At 35.5% G+C, this 16,044-nt stretch overlaps 1 protein-coding gene across 1 annotated transcript in view; it reads left to right on the plus strand.

Annotated features, from left to right (window-relative positions):
• Positions 1 to 14,794, plus strand: part of BPNT2 (3'(2'), 5'-bisphosphate nucleotidase 2) — a 31,920-nt gene extending 17,126 nt beyond the window's left edge. The window contains exons 4-5 of the mRNA XM_019717578.2: positions 7,065 to 7,226; positions 8,708 to 14,794. Of these exons, the coding sequence (XP_019573137.1) occupies positions 7,065 to 7,226; positions 8,708 to 8,979 (434 nt within the window). The 3' untranslated portion in view covers positions 8,980 to 14,794. The remainder of the gene's footprint in view (positions 1 to 7,064; positions 7,227 to 8,707) is intronic.
• Positions 14,795 to 16,044: the final 1,250 nt, after the last annotated feature.

Below are 16,044 nucleotides of genomic sequence, written 5' to 3' on the forward strand. Positions count from 1 at the left end.
AGATGAAAGATTCCTAGTGTATAGGAATACATCTGGTTACGGACTCCCCAGCAGCTGAGGTCCTCCCTGTTTCTCTCAAGATTTCTACCCCCACCGCCCCAAGGGTTTGACCTGTAAGTTGCATAAGTCACTTCGGCTCACATTCCATTGATCAAAACAGCTAGAACCCATCTACAAGGGAGGCTAAGAAATGTAGTCTTTATTTTCAGTGGCCATCCAACCTAAAATTCAGGGATTCTGTCACTTGGGAAATAAGGAAAGTTGATATTGGAGTATAGTTTAGCAATACTGCTATACTTAGCATAGCTCAGGAGGGAGAGACACAATTACTATCAGTATTCCCACTTACAAGTGAAAAAAATGAGACTCACAAATTTAGTACATTCCTTATGCTCATCCAACTAAATTAGTGGAGAAGTCAACCCGGGAATTCTATGCTAATCAGTAAATTGCACTACTTTTATAATTCCATGGTTCCTAATATTTGTATGGTATTTAATAATTTGCAATATGTTTAACATTATCACATTTGAACCTTTCAGTAAACTGTGTGACAAGGAAAATGTTTTTGTCTTTTTTTGCTGATCATAAAAAGGGCTTAGCAGTTTTTACCATGAAAACGATACATTTCAAAATGTTGCTGTAAGAGCTAACGACGCCTTTTTCATATCTCACATTTGTTCAGTCTTTTCAGTTTATGAAGTATACTTACATAAATTCATTTCAGCCTCAGAACAACTCTAGAAAGAACATAAAACAGGAATTATAGTCATTTTTTAAATAAAAAAGAACATGGACGCATAAAAGTAGAGTAAGCTTGGGGCTTTAGTCTTTGATGCCCTCTCATTCTTTTGACAATGTCTCTTATTGCCTCTTCTATACCAGTTAGGATTGCATTTAGCTGCATATAAAGTAAATCTGATTACAGTGGTTAAACAAGTAAGGGCTTTATTTTTCTCACTTAATAAGACAGTCAAAGAATAGTATTTGCTCAGTGGCTTTGGTACCGTTTAGCACCTGACTCCTCATTTTGTTTCTGTTCTTAGATGACTTTTTGTTTACATGCTCACAAAGATGGGTGCTTCCAGTTACCACGGGTCTGTTCTAGACAGGAAGAAAGAAAAATGAAAAGAGACAAAAGATCATTTCCAGCTATTTTTTATATTAACTTGAAGCCCTCTGCTTCATTTCCTTGGCCAGATATCACATGGCACCCTTAGCTACAAACAGAGCCTACTACTCCAAAGAGAGTTAGAAGCATAATAAAGAAAATGTGGAGGAAAATGATATCGGATAGGCAAGTAGATTCACATTCTCTGGGCCCTAGTTTCCATATCTGTTCATTTCAGCCAGGGAATTTGGGGTAATAAAATGCTCATTTTCAAAAATCTTTATTCCATAAAAATATGTATGATAAGGCTTATCTCCCTTAGAATAAAAAAGCTGAAAGTCTCTAACTTAGGGACAAGTTACATTCTTCTCTGATGTAGCTGACTTGCCCAGCATGCTGGAACATAAGGTGTTTGCTTGCTGGTCAGCAAACATTCCACAAGAATCAATAAGTCCTTAATTAGGTGTGGGTTGACCTTCTATTCCTGGATCAAAGGTTTGTTTGGCTTGTGCCCTCTTTTTGGACTGTTATTTTCAGATCCAGACTGTATATTGATGTTGACAGAGCACCACCTGTCAAATATTGTATGTTTACCAGAATTTAACTGCAACTGACTATAATGAATGGGAACTAGGTACTATTGTTGTTGGCAGCAGTTAGAGCAAAGCTGATCAGAATTCTCGTCAGATTTAACTAGAATTCACTGAGTGTAAAATTCTTAGAAGCAAGAGATGCTTCACTATTTTAGTGAAGTAATGTATAAGTGTAGTATATCCACTCAGTGAAAATTTGTAGCTGTTAAAAATAAGTTATAACATTTGAAGTCTGTAGCAAAATACCAACCCCTTTTTATGTCCTACTGGACTTTTTTTTAGCATATAGAGAGAATAAACATTTGTTAGCTATTATGTTACCTGATAACTATTACCTCATCATCAGTCATTAATATTTACGTAAGCACCTACTATATTTTTTAAGGTGATTGAAATCATTTTGTCCATGTAAGTGTTGGGACTGAATGTATTGAGTTTATGGAACATGAAATATATTTTTAAAAGTATTAAATTAGTAATTCTTTTACTAATTAGTAATTAGTACCTAAAATTATCCTGGTACTATCTACTGAGATATGCTGTCTTTATTTTCTTACACAATACTGACCTCTAGAGATAAAGCACTGTAAATTCACTTCTTAGTAATACTATATTTTTTAGATCATTTCTAAAAAGAATTGAGAGGATTTTAATTTTTCCCTTCTATTTCTTTTTCTCAAACTTTTATTATGAATAATTTCAAACAAACATAAAATTGTAATAAATTACCATATACAGTAGTACCCCCCCATTGCAGTTTCGTGTTCTGTGGTTTGTTTACCGAGATCAACCACAGTCCAAAAATATTAAATGGAAAATTTCAGAAATAAACAATTCATAAGTTTTGAATTGCTCTCCCTTTTGAAGTAGTATGATGACATGTCGTGTCGTCCTGCTCCATCCCACCCAGGATGTGAGTCATCCTTTTGTCCATCCTTTTATCCATGCTGTCAACCCATTGGCCACTGAGTAACTTCCTTGGTTACCAGAGAGAGAGAGACTACTTTCACATAACTTTTATTACACTCTATTGTTATAATTGTTCTATTTTATTATTAGTTGTTAGTCTCTTGCTGTGCCTAATTTCTAAATTAAACTTGATTATAGATATGTGTGTACACATATAAAAACAGTATAAAAAAGTGTTCCGTACTATCTGTGGTTTCAGGCATCGAATGGGGGTCTTGGAATGTGTTCCCCTCAGATATGGGGGAACTACTGTTTCTACACAAAAACAGTACTATAAAGATAAAATTAAAAATTATTCCCTAATTGATTGAATATTCATATTTCTCCCAATTATTTCTAAAATGGATTTTTACAACTGGTTACTTCAAGCCAAGATGCAGACAGACAAGCATTTCTTTTGGTTGTTATGTTACATTCTTTTAGTCTAGAACAACCACCTTCAGTCCCCTTTTCCCCATGACGTTGACTCCTTGAGGATACCAGGTCAGTTTTCATAGAATGTCCTGCCTTTTGAAGTTTTGTGTTTCCTCAGGGTGTCATTTAACTTATTTTTATGTCTTTTTCTTATAAAGTGCAAATTAGCTCTGGAGCCTTGATTGGATTAAGGTTAAGCATTTTTGTCAAGACTACATTGTAAATATTCTTCATGTACTTCCCTCTACATCATATTACGTGACATATAATATCTCACTATTGATGGTGGTCATGCCCAGATATCTCAGTTATAAAATTATTTTGATTCTCTTGCTGCCAGCATATAATCTGGAGAGATTTTGACACTATTAGAAATTGAGATTCTTTCATATAATAATTTTAAGATCTATTAAAGATGTAAAATGGGATATTCTGGGGTTTTTTCCTACATGTACTAGCTAGAATTCTTCTATAAAGGAAATTTCTCCATCAACCGAAGTTACTTGTTTATCTTGAAATGTCGTTCTTATAAGATAAATGTTTAACTCATTCCTTTACCAGTTTTCAATTAAGGAGTTGGGGTGAAAACTATCTCCAGTGAAAATAAATGTTATTTGGTGGGGGAGAGCAGGCTTTCTTGGTTTTTTGTTTTGTTTTTTTGGTATAACTTTATGATTGCATAGATTTTTATGTATTCGATGTGATTCAAATTACAGTTATTTTTTAAGTTAAATTGGTTTTTTTGTTGTTGTTCACTTTTCCTAACACCTTAATATATACCACTTCATGGTCCTTTTCTTTAGCTATTATCTGTTGTTTCTCTCATATGATGAGCAACAATTAAGTCAACTTATTTTAGCCTCCTTGACCACCATCCCATTTTAGTCAATCATATCTTTTTTTATGTGTGTATTTCTTTACTATTTAGCTCTTCAGATTTAAATGGTGTCCTTTGACTCTGATCAATCAACTATGAGATAACATTTACACACCTTTATTCTCCCACCTTTGTTCATATCTTTTGTTTCCTCTTAAATACAGTTAAATTCAGTGCTAACAAGCAATGCTTTTGCTGAGAGTTCCTCAGTCATCTCTTGGTTGGATAAAGCTTGTTCTCAAATAGATTTCTTCTGGAGAACTAGCTCATGGATATGGTATTAACCTGAGTTCTTACATGGTAAAATCTTTCCCATTCTGTGATACTTGAAAGACCTCTTGGATAGTTATAAAATCTTTGGTTTCATCCTGTATTTATTTCCTAGGGCTGCCATAACAAAAGACCACAGCTTAAAAACTACAGAAACTTACTCTCAAAATTCTGGAGGCCAGAAGTCTGACTGATAGCAAGTTGTCAGTAGTGTCCTGCTCCCACTGAAAGCTCAAGGAAAGAATCCTTCCTTCCCTCTTCCAGCTTCTGGTGGCGCCAGGGAATCCTTGGAGTTCCTTGGTTTGTAGACACATCATTCCAGTCCCTGCCTCTGTCTTCACATTTCTTTGTATTTCTGTGTCACCGCTTGTAAGAACACCAGTCAGTGAATTTAGGGCCCACCCTAATCCAGTGTGACCTCATCTTTAGTTACATCTGCAAAGACTCTATTTCAAAATGAGGTCACATTCTAAAGATTTTGGGTAGATATGAATTTTGCGGTAGGACACTATTCAAGCCTCCATACTCCCTTTTTTCCTGGTTAACTGGTAGAAACTGTTGAACTGGTGTCATGGCTGTCTGAGCGCATGTTCATTCTTGGTGGCAAAAGGATGACAACCTGATTTTCTTTCCTTTTAAGTGGCTTGGTCTCTTAGCCTGGAGAGCCAAATAGTTTATCGTTAAAGTTTAATAATAGAATGATGATAAATCTCAGATTCGGGGTTGGCATTCTGGGCAGATAACCTACATAGTATCTCGCTCAGTGTCGACATTTAGGTCATCTTTTATTTCAGGGACATTTTCTTGAATTATCATTTTAAAGATTAGTTCTGTTTCATTATTTGTTTTTCTTTTACAGGGACTCCTAACATATGTTTGCTGACTCTTCTTTCACTGGCTTCTATATCTGTCACTTTCTCTCTGGTCTCTTTTATCTGTTTACTTTTTCATTTTTTGCTTTTCTCATTGCTTGCTGTGCTTTTGGACAAGTTCTTTGTGTATTCTGTGATTTATTGCAAAGTCTTCAGTGGTTTTTGTGTCTTTTTTTCAGTTTCTTTCCTGTGTTATAGAAGTTCCTATTTCATATCTTCCTATTATTAGCTCATTTTTTCTTGAGTTGTTTTTTTGTTTGTGTCATAGCATTTTTTATTTTTTTGTTGCTTTTTATTCATGCTGTAATGTTGTGTTATAGTTTTCCCCCCTGCTTTGTAGAAATTTTCAATTAGTCTGAAATGTTTTCATCTTCATTCTCTGTGTTTTCTTCTGTGATTTTTCAATTGACATGCAGTTTTACATTTCTTAATCATATTTGGGCCAGCTACTATGGAATCCATTGGAGGGTGATGATTCTCAATTTAGGAGCCTCCTTTTCTGTTAGCCAGAAAAAGGCATTTATTTCAAGCACCTTTTTTTGTTTTCACATTTCTTCTTTCTCGTTTGATCCTGTGTTGGTCCAATAGGGTCCTTATCTTCAACCCATTGCTTCTCTTTAGTTCTATTTGCTGTCTTCCAAGTTGTGTCTCTTTTGGGGAGACATCCGAAAGATGTCAGACATCCTCCAGTATGTTATTAAGACTTCACTTTTGGTTCCATGTCTTCTCCAAGACTCTTCTCATTGCTCTATTGTCAAGTTCCTGGCCTGCTTTTAGTAGTTCTCATTTTACATGGGACCTTTTCCTTCTGGGGAGAAATCCTGGCTGATGTTATCTGAGTTCTACCACCACTGATAGTCTTCTGACCTCTTGGCACTTCTGTGAAGCTCCCGCCATATTCCCCACACCGAAGTCAGTGGCAGCACTTATTCTGCCGATCTTGAGTATTTACTCCCCTTCTTTCTCATAAATTAGGGTTTAAGTTATCCTCTGTCTTCTACTTACAGGTATTAAGGGTGTTTGTGTTTATTCTCTTTTTTGCAATGTGGGGTTTTAGAAGGAAATGTGAGAAAAGTCTGAGAGACTGCCATCATCCTTGGGAAACTCAGAAACCCAGACTCGGTTAATTGTTTTTATTTTTTTCTTCAGCCAGGAATAAGTAGTAATGCAGCTCCTTCCTTGCTAGCCATGGTGGGTTATAGTTACCCATTGTGAGTGAATGCTAGAACAACACTCTAATTGGGAGAATTCTGAGTAAGTTGGTTTTGTTGTGTAGTTTGGTAGACAGTAAAGAAAACTTATAAACCAAGGAAAACATTTCAAGCCATCTCTAGAGTCTCCTCACCTTCTTAAAAACTTCTACTCTATTTTAAAATCTAGAGCTTTTTTCTTTTTATGCTGTCTGATAAAGCAGATATGTTAACTTACCCCTTTAACAATTTTAAAATTTGAGTTATCCAGGGTATCTAGTTGTGCTTATGTCCCAGGTTGGGTTCCCCAGGAATCAGATTTTGGTATGGAGATTAGCATGCGGAATATTTACCAGGGGCTATTTACTAGGGGCGCTCTTGAGATTACTTTTGTGGAAGGGGGGGAAGGAAGCTGGATTAGGTACCGGAAGAAGTTGAGTTGCAGTGGGATTCCAGTGAAGATTCAGCCACCACCCCACCAGGGGCTCTGGAGCCTAGGAGCTGTTAAGCCAAGTATTTAATAGCTATTATCTCTGGCTGGGCAAGATGATATGGTCTTTTTTAGATTTGTCTTAATACATGCCTATTTTAATGTTAAAAAAAACCATGTTACTCTGTATTCAGAAAAAAAAAGTAAAGCTTTCTGTTTTGGAAAAAATGTACAAGTAATTCTGTGGAAAAGGATTTTTTTTCAGTCTTTGTACTTTGAGTTGTAGTTTTAAAAACTTCAATGCTCTAAATGGATATTATTGTATATTTGCTTTTCAGCTTGGGCAATGGTAGATGGTGGGTCAAATGTGAAAGCCCGCACTTCCTACGATGAGAAGACCCCAAGGATTGTTGTATCTCGCTCCCATTCAGGAATGGTCAAACAGGTTGCTCTTCAGACTTTTGGAAACCAGACTACAATTATCTCGGCTGGTGGCGCTGGTATGTTCCTTCTCCCCTGCAATGCCTGTAAAGTGTTCCCAGCATGGTCAAGGCTTCTTCTGTTAGGAGGAAGAAGTAGTTGTGCCATACTTGGGAAGAAAATGAGAATGGACAGTGGACTTTCGAGACAGGCGTGGTCTCATCTTGGTTATTTCTAGGGTGGGATTTCAGTCACACATGCCTTCTTGTTAGAAACAATATCCCAGTAGAAACGAACAACCTCACAATAGTGATTTCTATTCCTCGAATACTACAAAAGCATCTTCCTGCCAGTGATGTACCATCAGTGGTTGTTTTATATATGATCTGATTTCAAAATTATTGTCCTATTAGTTTAACTCTAGGAATATCAGGGAGAGAAGAAAAGTTCCAAATATATTCGATGCTTCATATGGCAGAAGGATGCCAAGAGTCATCGTGTTATTACAATGGCTAATCCCTGGGTCACTTTGAACACCCCTGAACTCCTCAGCTTGCGTGTCTAGGATGAGCCAGAGAGTCTAGTGCCCACCCAGCTAGCTTAATGTATATTCTGTATTATTATAGCCTATGTTATCTAGATCAAGGATCAGCTGACTTTTTCTGGAAGGCCAGAAAGTATATATTTTAGGCCTTGTGAGCCACATATGGTCTTTCTTGCATATTATTCTTTGTTTAGTTCTGTTTTTTTAAAACCATCCTTTAAAAATATAAAAAGTATCCATACCTCGAGGGCTATGTAAAAATAGGCTATGGCCTGGATTTGACACATGGGTCATTTGCCCACCCTAGTTTTGAATGTTGTTTAATGTCCTAGAAGTGTTTTATTTCAAATAAATAGCAAATAATGGTCAGAAATGTGTGTTTAAAACCTTTTCAGCACAATAATAAAGGGAAAAGTAATGCTTATTAATTTTTAAGCCTAATAGTTTTAGTTTACTGATTGCACATATATGCCTTCCTTAATATAACTTTGTTATTTTCTTACAGACTCTCTGTTAGGTCGATTATGAAAAGTAATGGCCAGAATACTCAGTAGGAATGGGATAAACCAGATTCTAGACCCAGTTTCTTCTGTGGTTGTTTTGTTATTTTATTTTTAAACTTTGCCTCCTTATAAAGAGGAAGTAAGATAGTGTTATTTTGTATTCTCTTCTTTCAAATCTCGCCTTCCTAGATATTCAAGTGAAGCCTGTGGGTGTTAGTTGCAGCATAATATCCATAGGAAATCATACATCCTAGATGTTTCATTTCACGAAAAAAACCACAAAGATGTAAATTTTAAAAATTACAGACATGTATTTGGTTATATTTGAGAATACCTTAATAAGTTCCTTTGCAGTGTATTTTTTGCTCATTTGGTTTTAATGTTTGTGCTGTAACTTTTTTAAAAACTATTTTAAAATGTTAGACTTAGCAGTTGCAAAGATAGTACAGAGAGCTCCTGAACAGCTCTCTAAATCTTTCCAACAGTAACCTAAATTCTGTGTTTTATCTTTTAGGTTATAAAGTTTTGGCACTCTTGGATGTGCCTGATAAGAGTCAAGAAAAAGCTGATCTATATATTCATGTGACATACATCAAAAAATGGGATATATGTGCTGGCAATGCCATCTTAAAAGCCCTTGGGGGACATATGACCACCCTGAGTGGTGAAGAAATCAGTTACACCGGTGCCGACGGCATTGAAGGTGGGCTCCTGGCCAGCATCAGAATGAACCACCAAGCTCTGGTCCGAAAACTCCCAGATCTGGAGAAGACAGGACATAAATGAGCAAAGCTGATTACAGATCACAGCTCTTCCAGAGCTGAATGGTCAGCCTGAAACGCTGGAGACTTCAAAGGATCAGTGGAGACTCTGCATGGTTAAGGCCATCCTGAACTTTTTAAAGTATTTATGAAGCATCAGAGACTTATTTTCCCTGTAATAGGATGCAAGATCAGGGAAGATGGGTTGCTTCGTGTCTCAAGTATTGTCTTTATTTTTGAGACTATTTTCGTACAGTTGTCATACACAAGGCATATATATATATATATATATATATATACACACACACATATATATATATGTACATATATATGTACATATATATATATTTGTGAATTACAATCTATAGCTGAGTCTACATTGTTGTGAGTCACCATTTCCACACATCATGAATCTTCACTGTTAGTACTTTCATATAGAATTGGGCTGAAGAAAGGATAGATTTCGTGTAGGTGTTTAATGTTACTTTATGCTTAATATCTCATTTAAAATAAAGTGATTGGGGGTTTTTACCCCTAATTCAGATGGAAAGCACAAGAAGACACATGTTCATTAATATGCAACAAATGCTCTATTTATCTGTTAATGAAGATTTCTTATGGATTAAAATAGAAAGAGTTTAAATTGTTTTTATTTCTTTGAAATTTTAATAACAGGTTCACCAACTAATAGAGAATATAGATATATGATGGTTGTGTTGTAATTTCTGCGTGTGTGTGTGTGTGTGTGAGTGTGTGTTTTGTTTCTACAAGAAAAGTGTGTTTGTATTCATGGGTTCATCTTTTCTGCCATCGTTCTGTTGATTTTCATTTGCCCTTTGGACAGTGCATGATTCCATCCTTTTCCTCTTGGCCAGCATTAGTCTTCAACATGTAAGGTTTGCATTACGGTTTCAGGGTTAGCACTAGAATTATGGTACATTTTCTCATTAGGGACAAAATATGCTGTAAGGCACTACAGAAATATAAACAGTTATATTATTAATTGAAAGTTATTTGAGACTGTGTGAATTGCGCTAGCTTTCATTATTTTCAAAAGATGTGTTTAAGTACTTTTTAAAAATTTTGCCAGGTTTGTGTATAGGGATTCTCTCATTATCAAGAATGAGTTATGGTTGCTTTTGCCATGGTTGTTTTTGCCATGGTTGCTTTTACCATTAATAAATGGATCTAACCTAACCAAACTCTCATAGTAGTAACTTTTGAGATAATTTATAGTTTCCCTTTAGAGTAAAATAATGAGGGTTAAAGTTACTTTTTGATGCATTTAAAAATTTTTTTCTCTTCAGTATGCAGAATCTGGTTGGAAGAAAAGTTGTGGCATACTTGTTGTGTCACTGTAATTAGAACCTTGCTTTGTGAACTACCACTGGGATGTCTGATTTCTCTCATGTGGTATCTGAAAGCTTCATGTATACAAACAAACCCTTATTTCATGGGACTTTGATGCCCGTGTAGTCCATAATACACTGGTAAGGAGAGGGATTTCTCATGGTTTCTTTCTTTCCTTCCTTTTTCTTTCTTTTCTTTTTTTATAATTTTTTAGCAGTAAAGCAACTTTCCATTTGTTTTCTTATCTTGGAGGTATAATTGACCAAAGAGTGGACATCCTCAGCTGGTAGAATGTGCATCCAGCTTTAGGTTTGCACATTACACTGTCCAAAGCCCTTTAACTCTTCATTAGGGAATTAAGCCTAGTATGATGCACATGTTTCCATCCAATCTCTAGCAACTGGTCACAAATCTTACAGAGTAGTGGGTCTCAGTGGGTAAGCTTTTGTTCAAAGTTTTGTTAGTAGGAACACTTGACATTTAAACAGGACTTAGGAATTCTAAGTCCTGAACAATATTGAAGACCTCATCTTTTTACTTTGCAATGACATAAAGGATTCCTGTTGTCTCAGGAGAGATGGCAAAAGGCATATGCTGTTTCCTGAGTCCTATAGTAGAAAAGCATTTGTGTCGTTGTAAACATATCAAAGTTAGGGAAATCTGACTGGCATAGTGGGAAATGGGATTTAAATGGAATTTTTCCCCCCAATATTACATTGGAAACTTTATGATTTAATGGAAATGAAGCTAGTTCATCTTAGCAAGCATGATTGCTTTTGGTTTTATTTTTAATTTCGTTGATCTGCATATAGATAATGACTGTGAAGGACTTATGTGCAAACATTGGCTGTCAGTTAAATGCATTATTTTTATAATTTGTTGGGTATAGTCTAGTTACTAATGATTTTTAAGTGTTTTTATAGAAATTTCCATTAAAAACATTTATTTTGTTTCTAAAAGTCAATATACATTACAGAACTAATATAACTACAAAGAACAGTATTTATATTTATTTATGTGAGACATTATTATTCCAGAACATAGCAGTAAAACACCTTCATAAATGAGGCATATAACATCTCCCAGAATTACATAAATAAAATTTCTAAAATGTAGCAAAATCACTAGAGTTTACTTTTAGTGACCCTTACCTCTCCAACTCCTGATTTTCCATTTCCCTCATCTTTGCCCTTATTTAGAGGATAATTTTCCCTTAAAATTGAGTTTTACACAATTAGTAAAAGCAGAGACATCAGTAATCACAGTAGCTGTCCCCTCCGTCTCTCTTCATTTCTACCTTTTATTTCTGCTCCTCTTTCTTAACCTGTATACTCTTTCCCAGCGCTTGTCCAGGAATTCTTTCGTAGACCTATTTCTCTCAAGATTGGCTGCTGATATCTTACAGTAGAACTGAGACTCAAGTAAAATTCCAAGTGAGGGAGATCAGTCCTGGAGGAATCCTACTTGACCATTACTTTCCAAAAACTGCAAAAAGGAAAGGAAAGTCACTTGCAAAACCGCAAAGCTCTAAGCTGTCAGGTCTAATTCAGTGCTTCTGTCTTTGTAAAGCATTTTTTCCAAACCATCCTTCAAAGAATGAAAATGCAGAAAATACAAGAGAGTTGGATATATAAGCCTGTTTGAGACAATTCGCTTTTCCTATTAGTTTTCATATGTGTATGCCTATTGCAGTTGAGATTACAAGGGCTTACAAGATGGGTCATATTTGTCTTTGGTATTCAATTATCCCCTTTCCCCCAATTTCAGTGGGATTTTTTCTTGATTTTAAATCAATATTCAAGTGAATTGTTTATAGCTGTATAATGAAGTAACAAATGTTTCAGTTTATGTGTTTTACGTAATAGTGCAAACTCTTCCTGTTGCTGGGTGCTCCTTTTGAATATTGTGGGAACTGTGTCAGAGGAAGTGAGGGAGGGGCGGTGGCTAAGAAAAGGTTGGGAAAGGAAAACTCAGTGGAAGAGGAGCAGAGGGAGGATGCAAAGCAAACACCTGCCCGGACCCCTGTGATCAGGAACTTTGCCCTTCTCTCAGATATTTAATTTCAAAAACTGGATTTCACTCAGGCTTTGACGGTGACAACTATCCCTGATAGCTCAAGCTTAAAAGAAAGCCAGAATGCCACCCTCTACTCAAAAAAGAAAATACCCAGCTTGCCTCTCCTTGATAACACTTTGAAAATGGCCTTATGGAGATAATCTTTGGCAAGTTGTAAACAAACTATCTGGATTTTATTGTGACTGCAACTACTTATCTTGGTTATGTGTTGATTGCTGCTGGATAGAAACAGTGATTTTTCATTTTAGATCTTGGTTAAATTTCAGATGTATTTAATTATTTTCACTATATGCCTACAAAGTCTGTCTTGTAACTGTTGTGTAAAATAAACCTAATATGTGGTTTCATTTCTATCCTAAAATAGTTGTGCCTTAACAATAGGGCATTGTACGTTAAGGGAAACCAAAATGTGTCTGTCTTTTTTTTTTTAACAGATGGGGAAAATAGGAAATTTTTGCCATTAAAATTTTAAGTTCTTTTAATGTGTTTAGTATTAGAGTTGGGGAAATTCATTAAAGTTAAATAAAATTGATATAAAATTATTTTTTCATAATCTAGCATTTACAGCTAAAATACATTTTTATAACTGGCATCTTGATGTATATAGGTCTGAAATGATACCATTTGGTTTTTAATTTAAATTAATATAGGCCAGTATAGATTACATGGTTTTTTTTTGTTTTTTTTTTACTTTTGAATGATTTCACTGTGCTCTTATATCTGTTCTAGCCCTCTGAGTCACTTTGGTTTTAAAAACAATAGCTATTCATGGTGCCATATCACTACGTTATTAAATGTTTCAAAAATCATGTATGTTGTACTACGTGACAAACCTGAACAGTTCCTACACTACATGGGGTTCTGATTACCAGTTACTAAGAGGGCAGGAAGAATTGAATTTTGTACTTCAAAGGGAGGTTTTGGTTTTGAGGTGCTGATTATGTATATTGTTGATTTTTATGTCATCAAAACCTGGCAGGTGTTTGCATTGACATTTTCCATTGGTAAAGGCTTGCAGGAAAGCTTTTCCTTTGCTTATTTTTAAAATTTGGTGGTGAGTTAATTCTGTGAGATTTATAAGTAGTTTTCCTTTGAGATAATACAAGCCAAACTCAGAAGTTAAAGATGATGAATAATATTTAAAAAGTTGTTATATATTGTGTTTGTAAGGTTCCCTAAAGTGTTATAATTAAGGTAATTTGTGTAAATTGCAAAAGAAGAAACTGATGTTTGATTAGGTGTATGTTCCATTAAAATTCTTTTTGAAGTGTATGATATCCACATAGTAAATTATTCAGGAAAGATCCTGTATTTTTTTAAATAGGAAATATAGCATACCAACTCATCATTAGATCAATTAGCTTACAAAGAGTTCATCTCTCTCCCCAGGTTATCTCTTCTTCATTTATGTTAAAGGGGGAATGTTTATGGACTTTAATTTCTGTGTAAAACATGGACTTCAATTTCCATCTACCCTCACATCCACCATTGGCAGTGGCCGAAGCTACTTTATAGTCCAACAGGAGAGATGTTCCGCCATGATGAACTGTGGCGCTGCCGGTGGGTTTTTTCCCCATTTGATGGTATTACTTAAGCTACTAGATGTATATACACAGAGGGTTGAGTTTACACTGAAACTGTGAAATGGTGTTTCCAGTCTATGCCCCTCTTCAAACTTTGTTTTTTATCATCCTCACTTAAGTCCATCTCTTCTGTATAATAGACTATTGCTGAAAGGGTTAAAATAAAAACACCTTTGAATACCCCTCCCCCTCATACATTTAAAGTGGTGGAGGAACTAGACCATTTCCTGTTGCTAAGACATGCTGAGATGCCAGAGTTTCATTTACTTGGCCTGCTAAGCCCTGCCTCACCCACATCACCAAATTTAAGGGGGTCCCAACTTCAGACTTCTACTGAGAAGTAAACTCTCCTTCCTGTTTTTAGAGCAGTTTTTTGTTTGTGTGTCTGTGTGTGTTTTGTTCTTCACCTATAACATTTATTTTTATATGTGCTGTTGTAAACTCCTGAAGGATAGGGATTATGTTTTGGTGATTTTTGTTTCCACCTCAACACCGGCAGCTAGCCCAGTGTCTTGAACAAATTAGGTGCTTAATGTTATGTTGAACTAAATCGAATAAAGGGTTACTATTAGCATTAGCATTTCTCATGCCTCAAGTTATGTGAGCTGGTTGCTCGTTCTGTTTCCTCTGTAAATATTTATGATTATCACCCCACCACACACACACTAAATTATTTTTATAAGTTTTGCTTTCTTCCGATACTAGTCCACGGCCCATCAGCTCTAGAAATTGTGATTGCCTCCAATGAAATGGTTATCCCAAACTCTGCCCCTGGATATACTTTGCCAAACTGAAATTTGAATTTTCTGAATAAATTGGTCATGTCTGAAATGGTGTGTCGCATGTGCTTTTTTTCCCACCGTTTTTTTTTTTTAAAACTATGGTAAAATATCTATAGCAAATTTGCCTTTTTAATCATTTTAAAATACGCAATTCAGGGGGTATTAAATACATTTACAATGTGCGTCTGAAGAACCTGTTCATTATCCCAAACTCTGTACCGGTTAAACAGTCACTCCCCATTCCCTCCTCTCCAGCCCCTGGTCACTGTTTTGCTTTCTGTCTTATGAATGCATCGGCTTTTGAATGCTTGTGTTTTATAGAATTTTCTGTCTTTCATGTTTGCAAGTTATCTGCTTGACAATGGGTGTATATGACAAACAGTTACAACAAAAGTATAACTTGAATCCTTTTTAGATTTTTTTAAAGTAACTAAGATGGAGGATAGAGCAAAGGAAGACAACAAAATTGTAGAAAGGTGGTCATAGAAAAAGTAAGATGAGAAATATCCAAGGCTTTTGTTTTCCTCAAGTCTTGTAGATGATAAAAAGAGGTCATCCATCTCCTTTAAGATGTTTTAGTTCTTAATTTGGTTTCTTCTGAGGATAAATAAAGCAACTTTAGAAGAATAAGGCCTTTCATTCTATCACTGCTATTGATAACTTTTTGTTACATTGTTTTAAGTTTTTTAACTACACTTTTATAATATAAATAGACATCTTTTCAAATGCTACATGATTTTTCTGAAATTTTACTTGAGTTTCCTGAGTATTTCTTGAAAAATTATTTGTCAGCTTTGTAGATTAGCATTTCTAACTTTCATTAGACAAAGTTGAGTATAAAAATGGCAGTGACATGCAATATTATATTAGCTTCAAGTGTATAATGATTTGCTATTTATATACCTTACAAAGTGATCACCATAAGTCTAGTAACCATCTGTCACCATACAAAGTTACTACAATATTGACTATATTCCTTACATGTCAACTATGATTTTTAAAACATGGCAAGGTAGGAGAGTTAGATGGGCTTGCTCTTGAAGCTGGTGAGCCCTGTCCTGGCTGTGAATTTCAAAGTGGTTGATACTCTGGAATTTCCTACTACCCCTTCCAGCCTCGGCGGGTCTCTCTAGGCCACAGTTACATGTAGGAGGCAGAAAATACCTGTTTTGACAACTGGAAGAAGCAAATGTCGTCTTGATGCTTTTTAGAAATCTGGCATGCCTGGTTTTACATTGAGTCATTTGCACTATTGGGTTTGTATTAGATACTCCATAAATATACCTTAATCATTGCTTT

The sequence above is a fragment of the Rhinolophus sinicus genome, linkage group LG14, assembly GCF_036562045.2.
Source record: "Rhinolophus sinicus isolate RSC01 linkage group LG14, ASM3656204v1, whole genome shotgun sequence".
In the NCBI taxonomy this organism is placed as follows: Eukaryota; Metazoa; Chordata; class Mammalia; order Chiroptera; family Rhinolophidae; genus Rhinolophus; species Rhinolophus sinicus.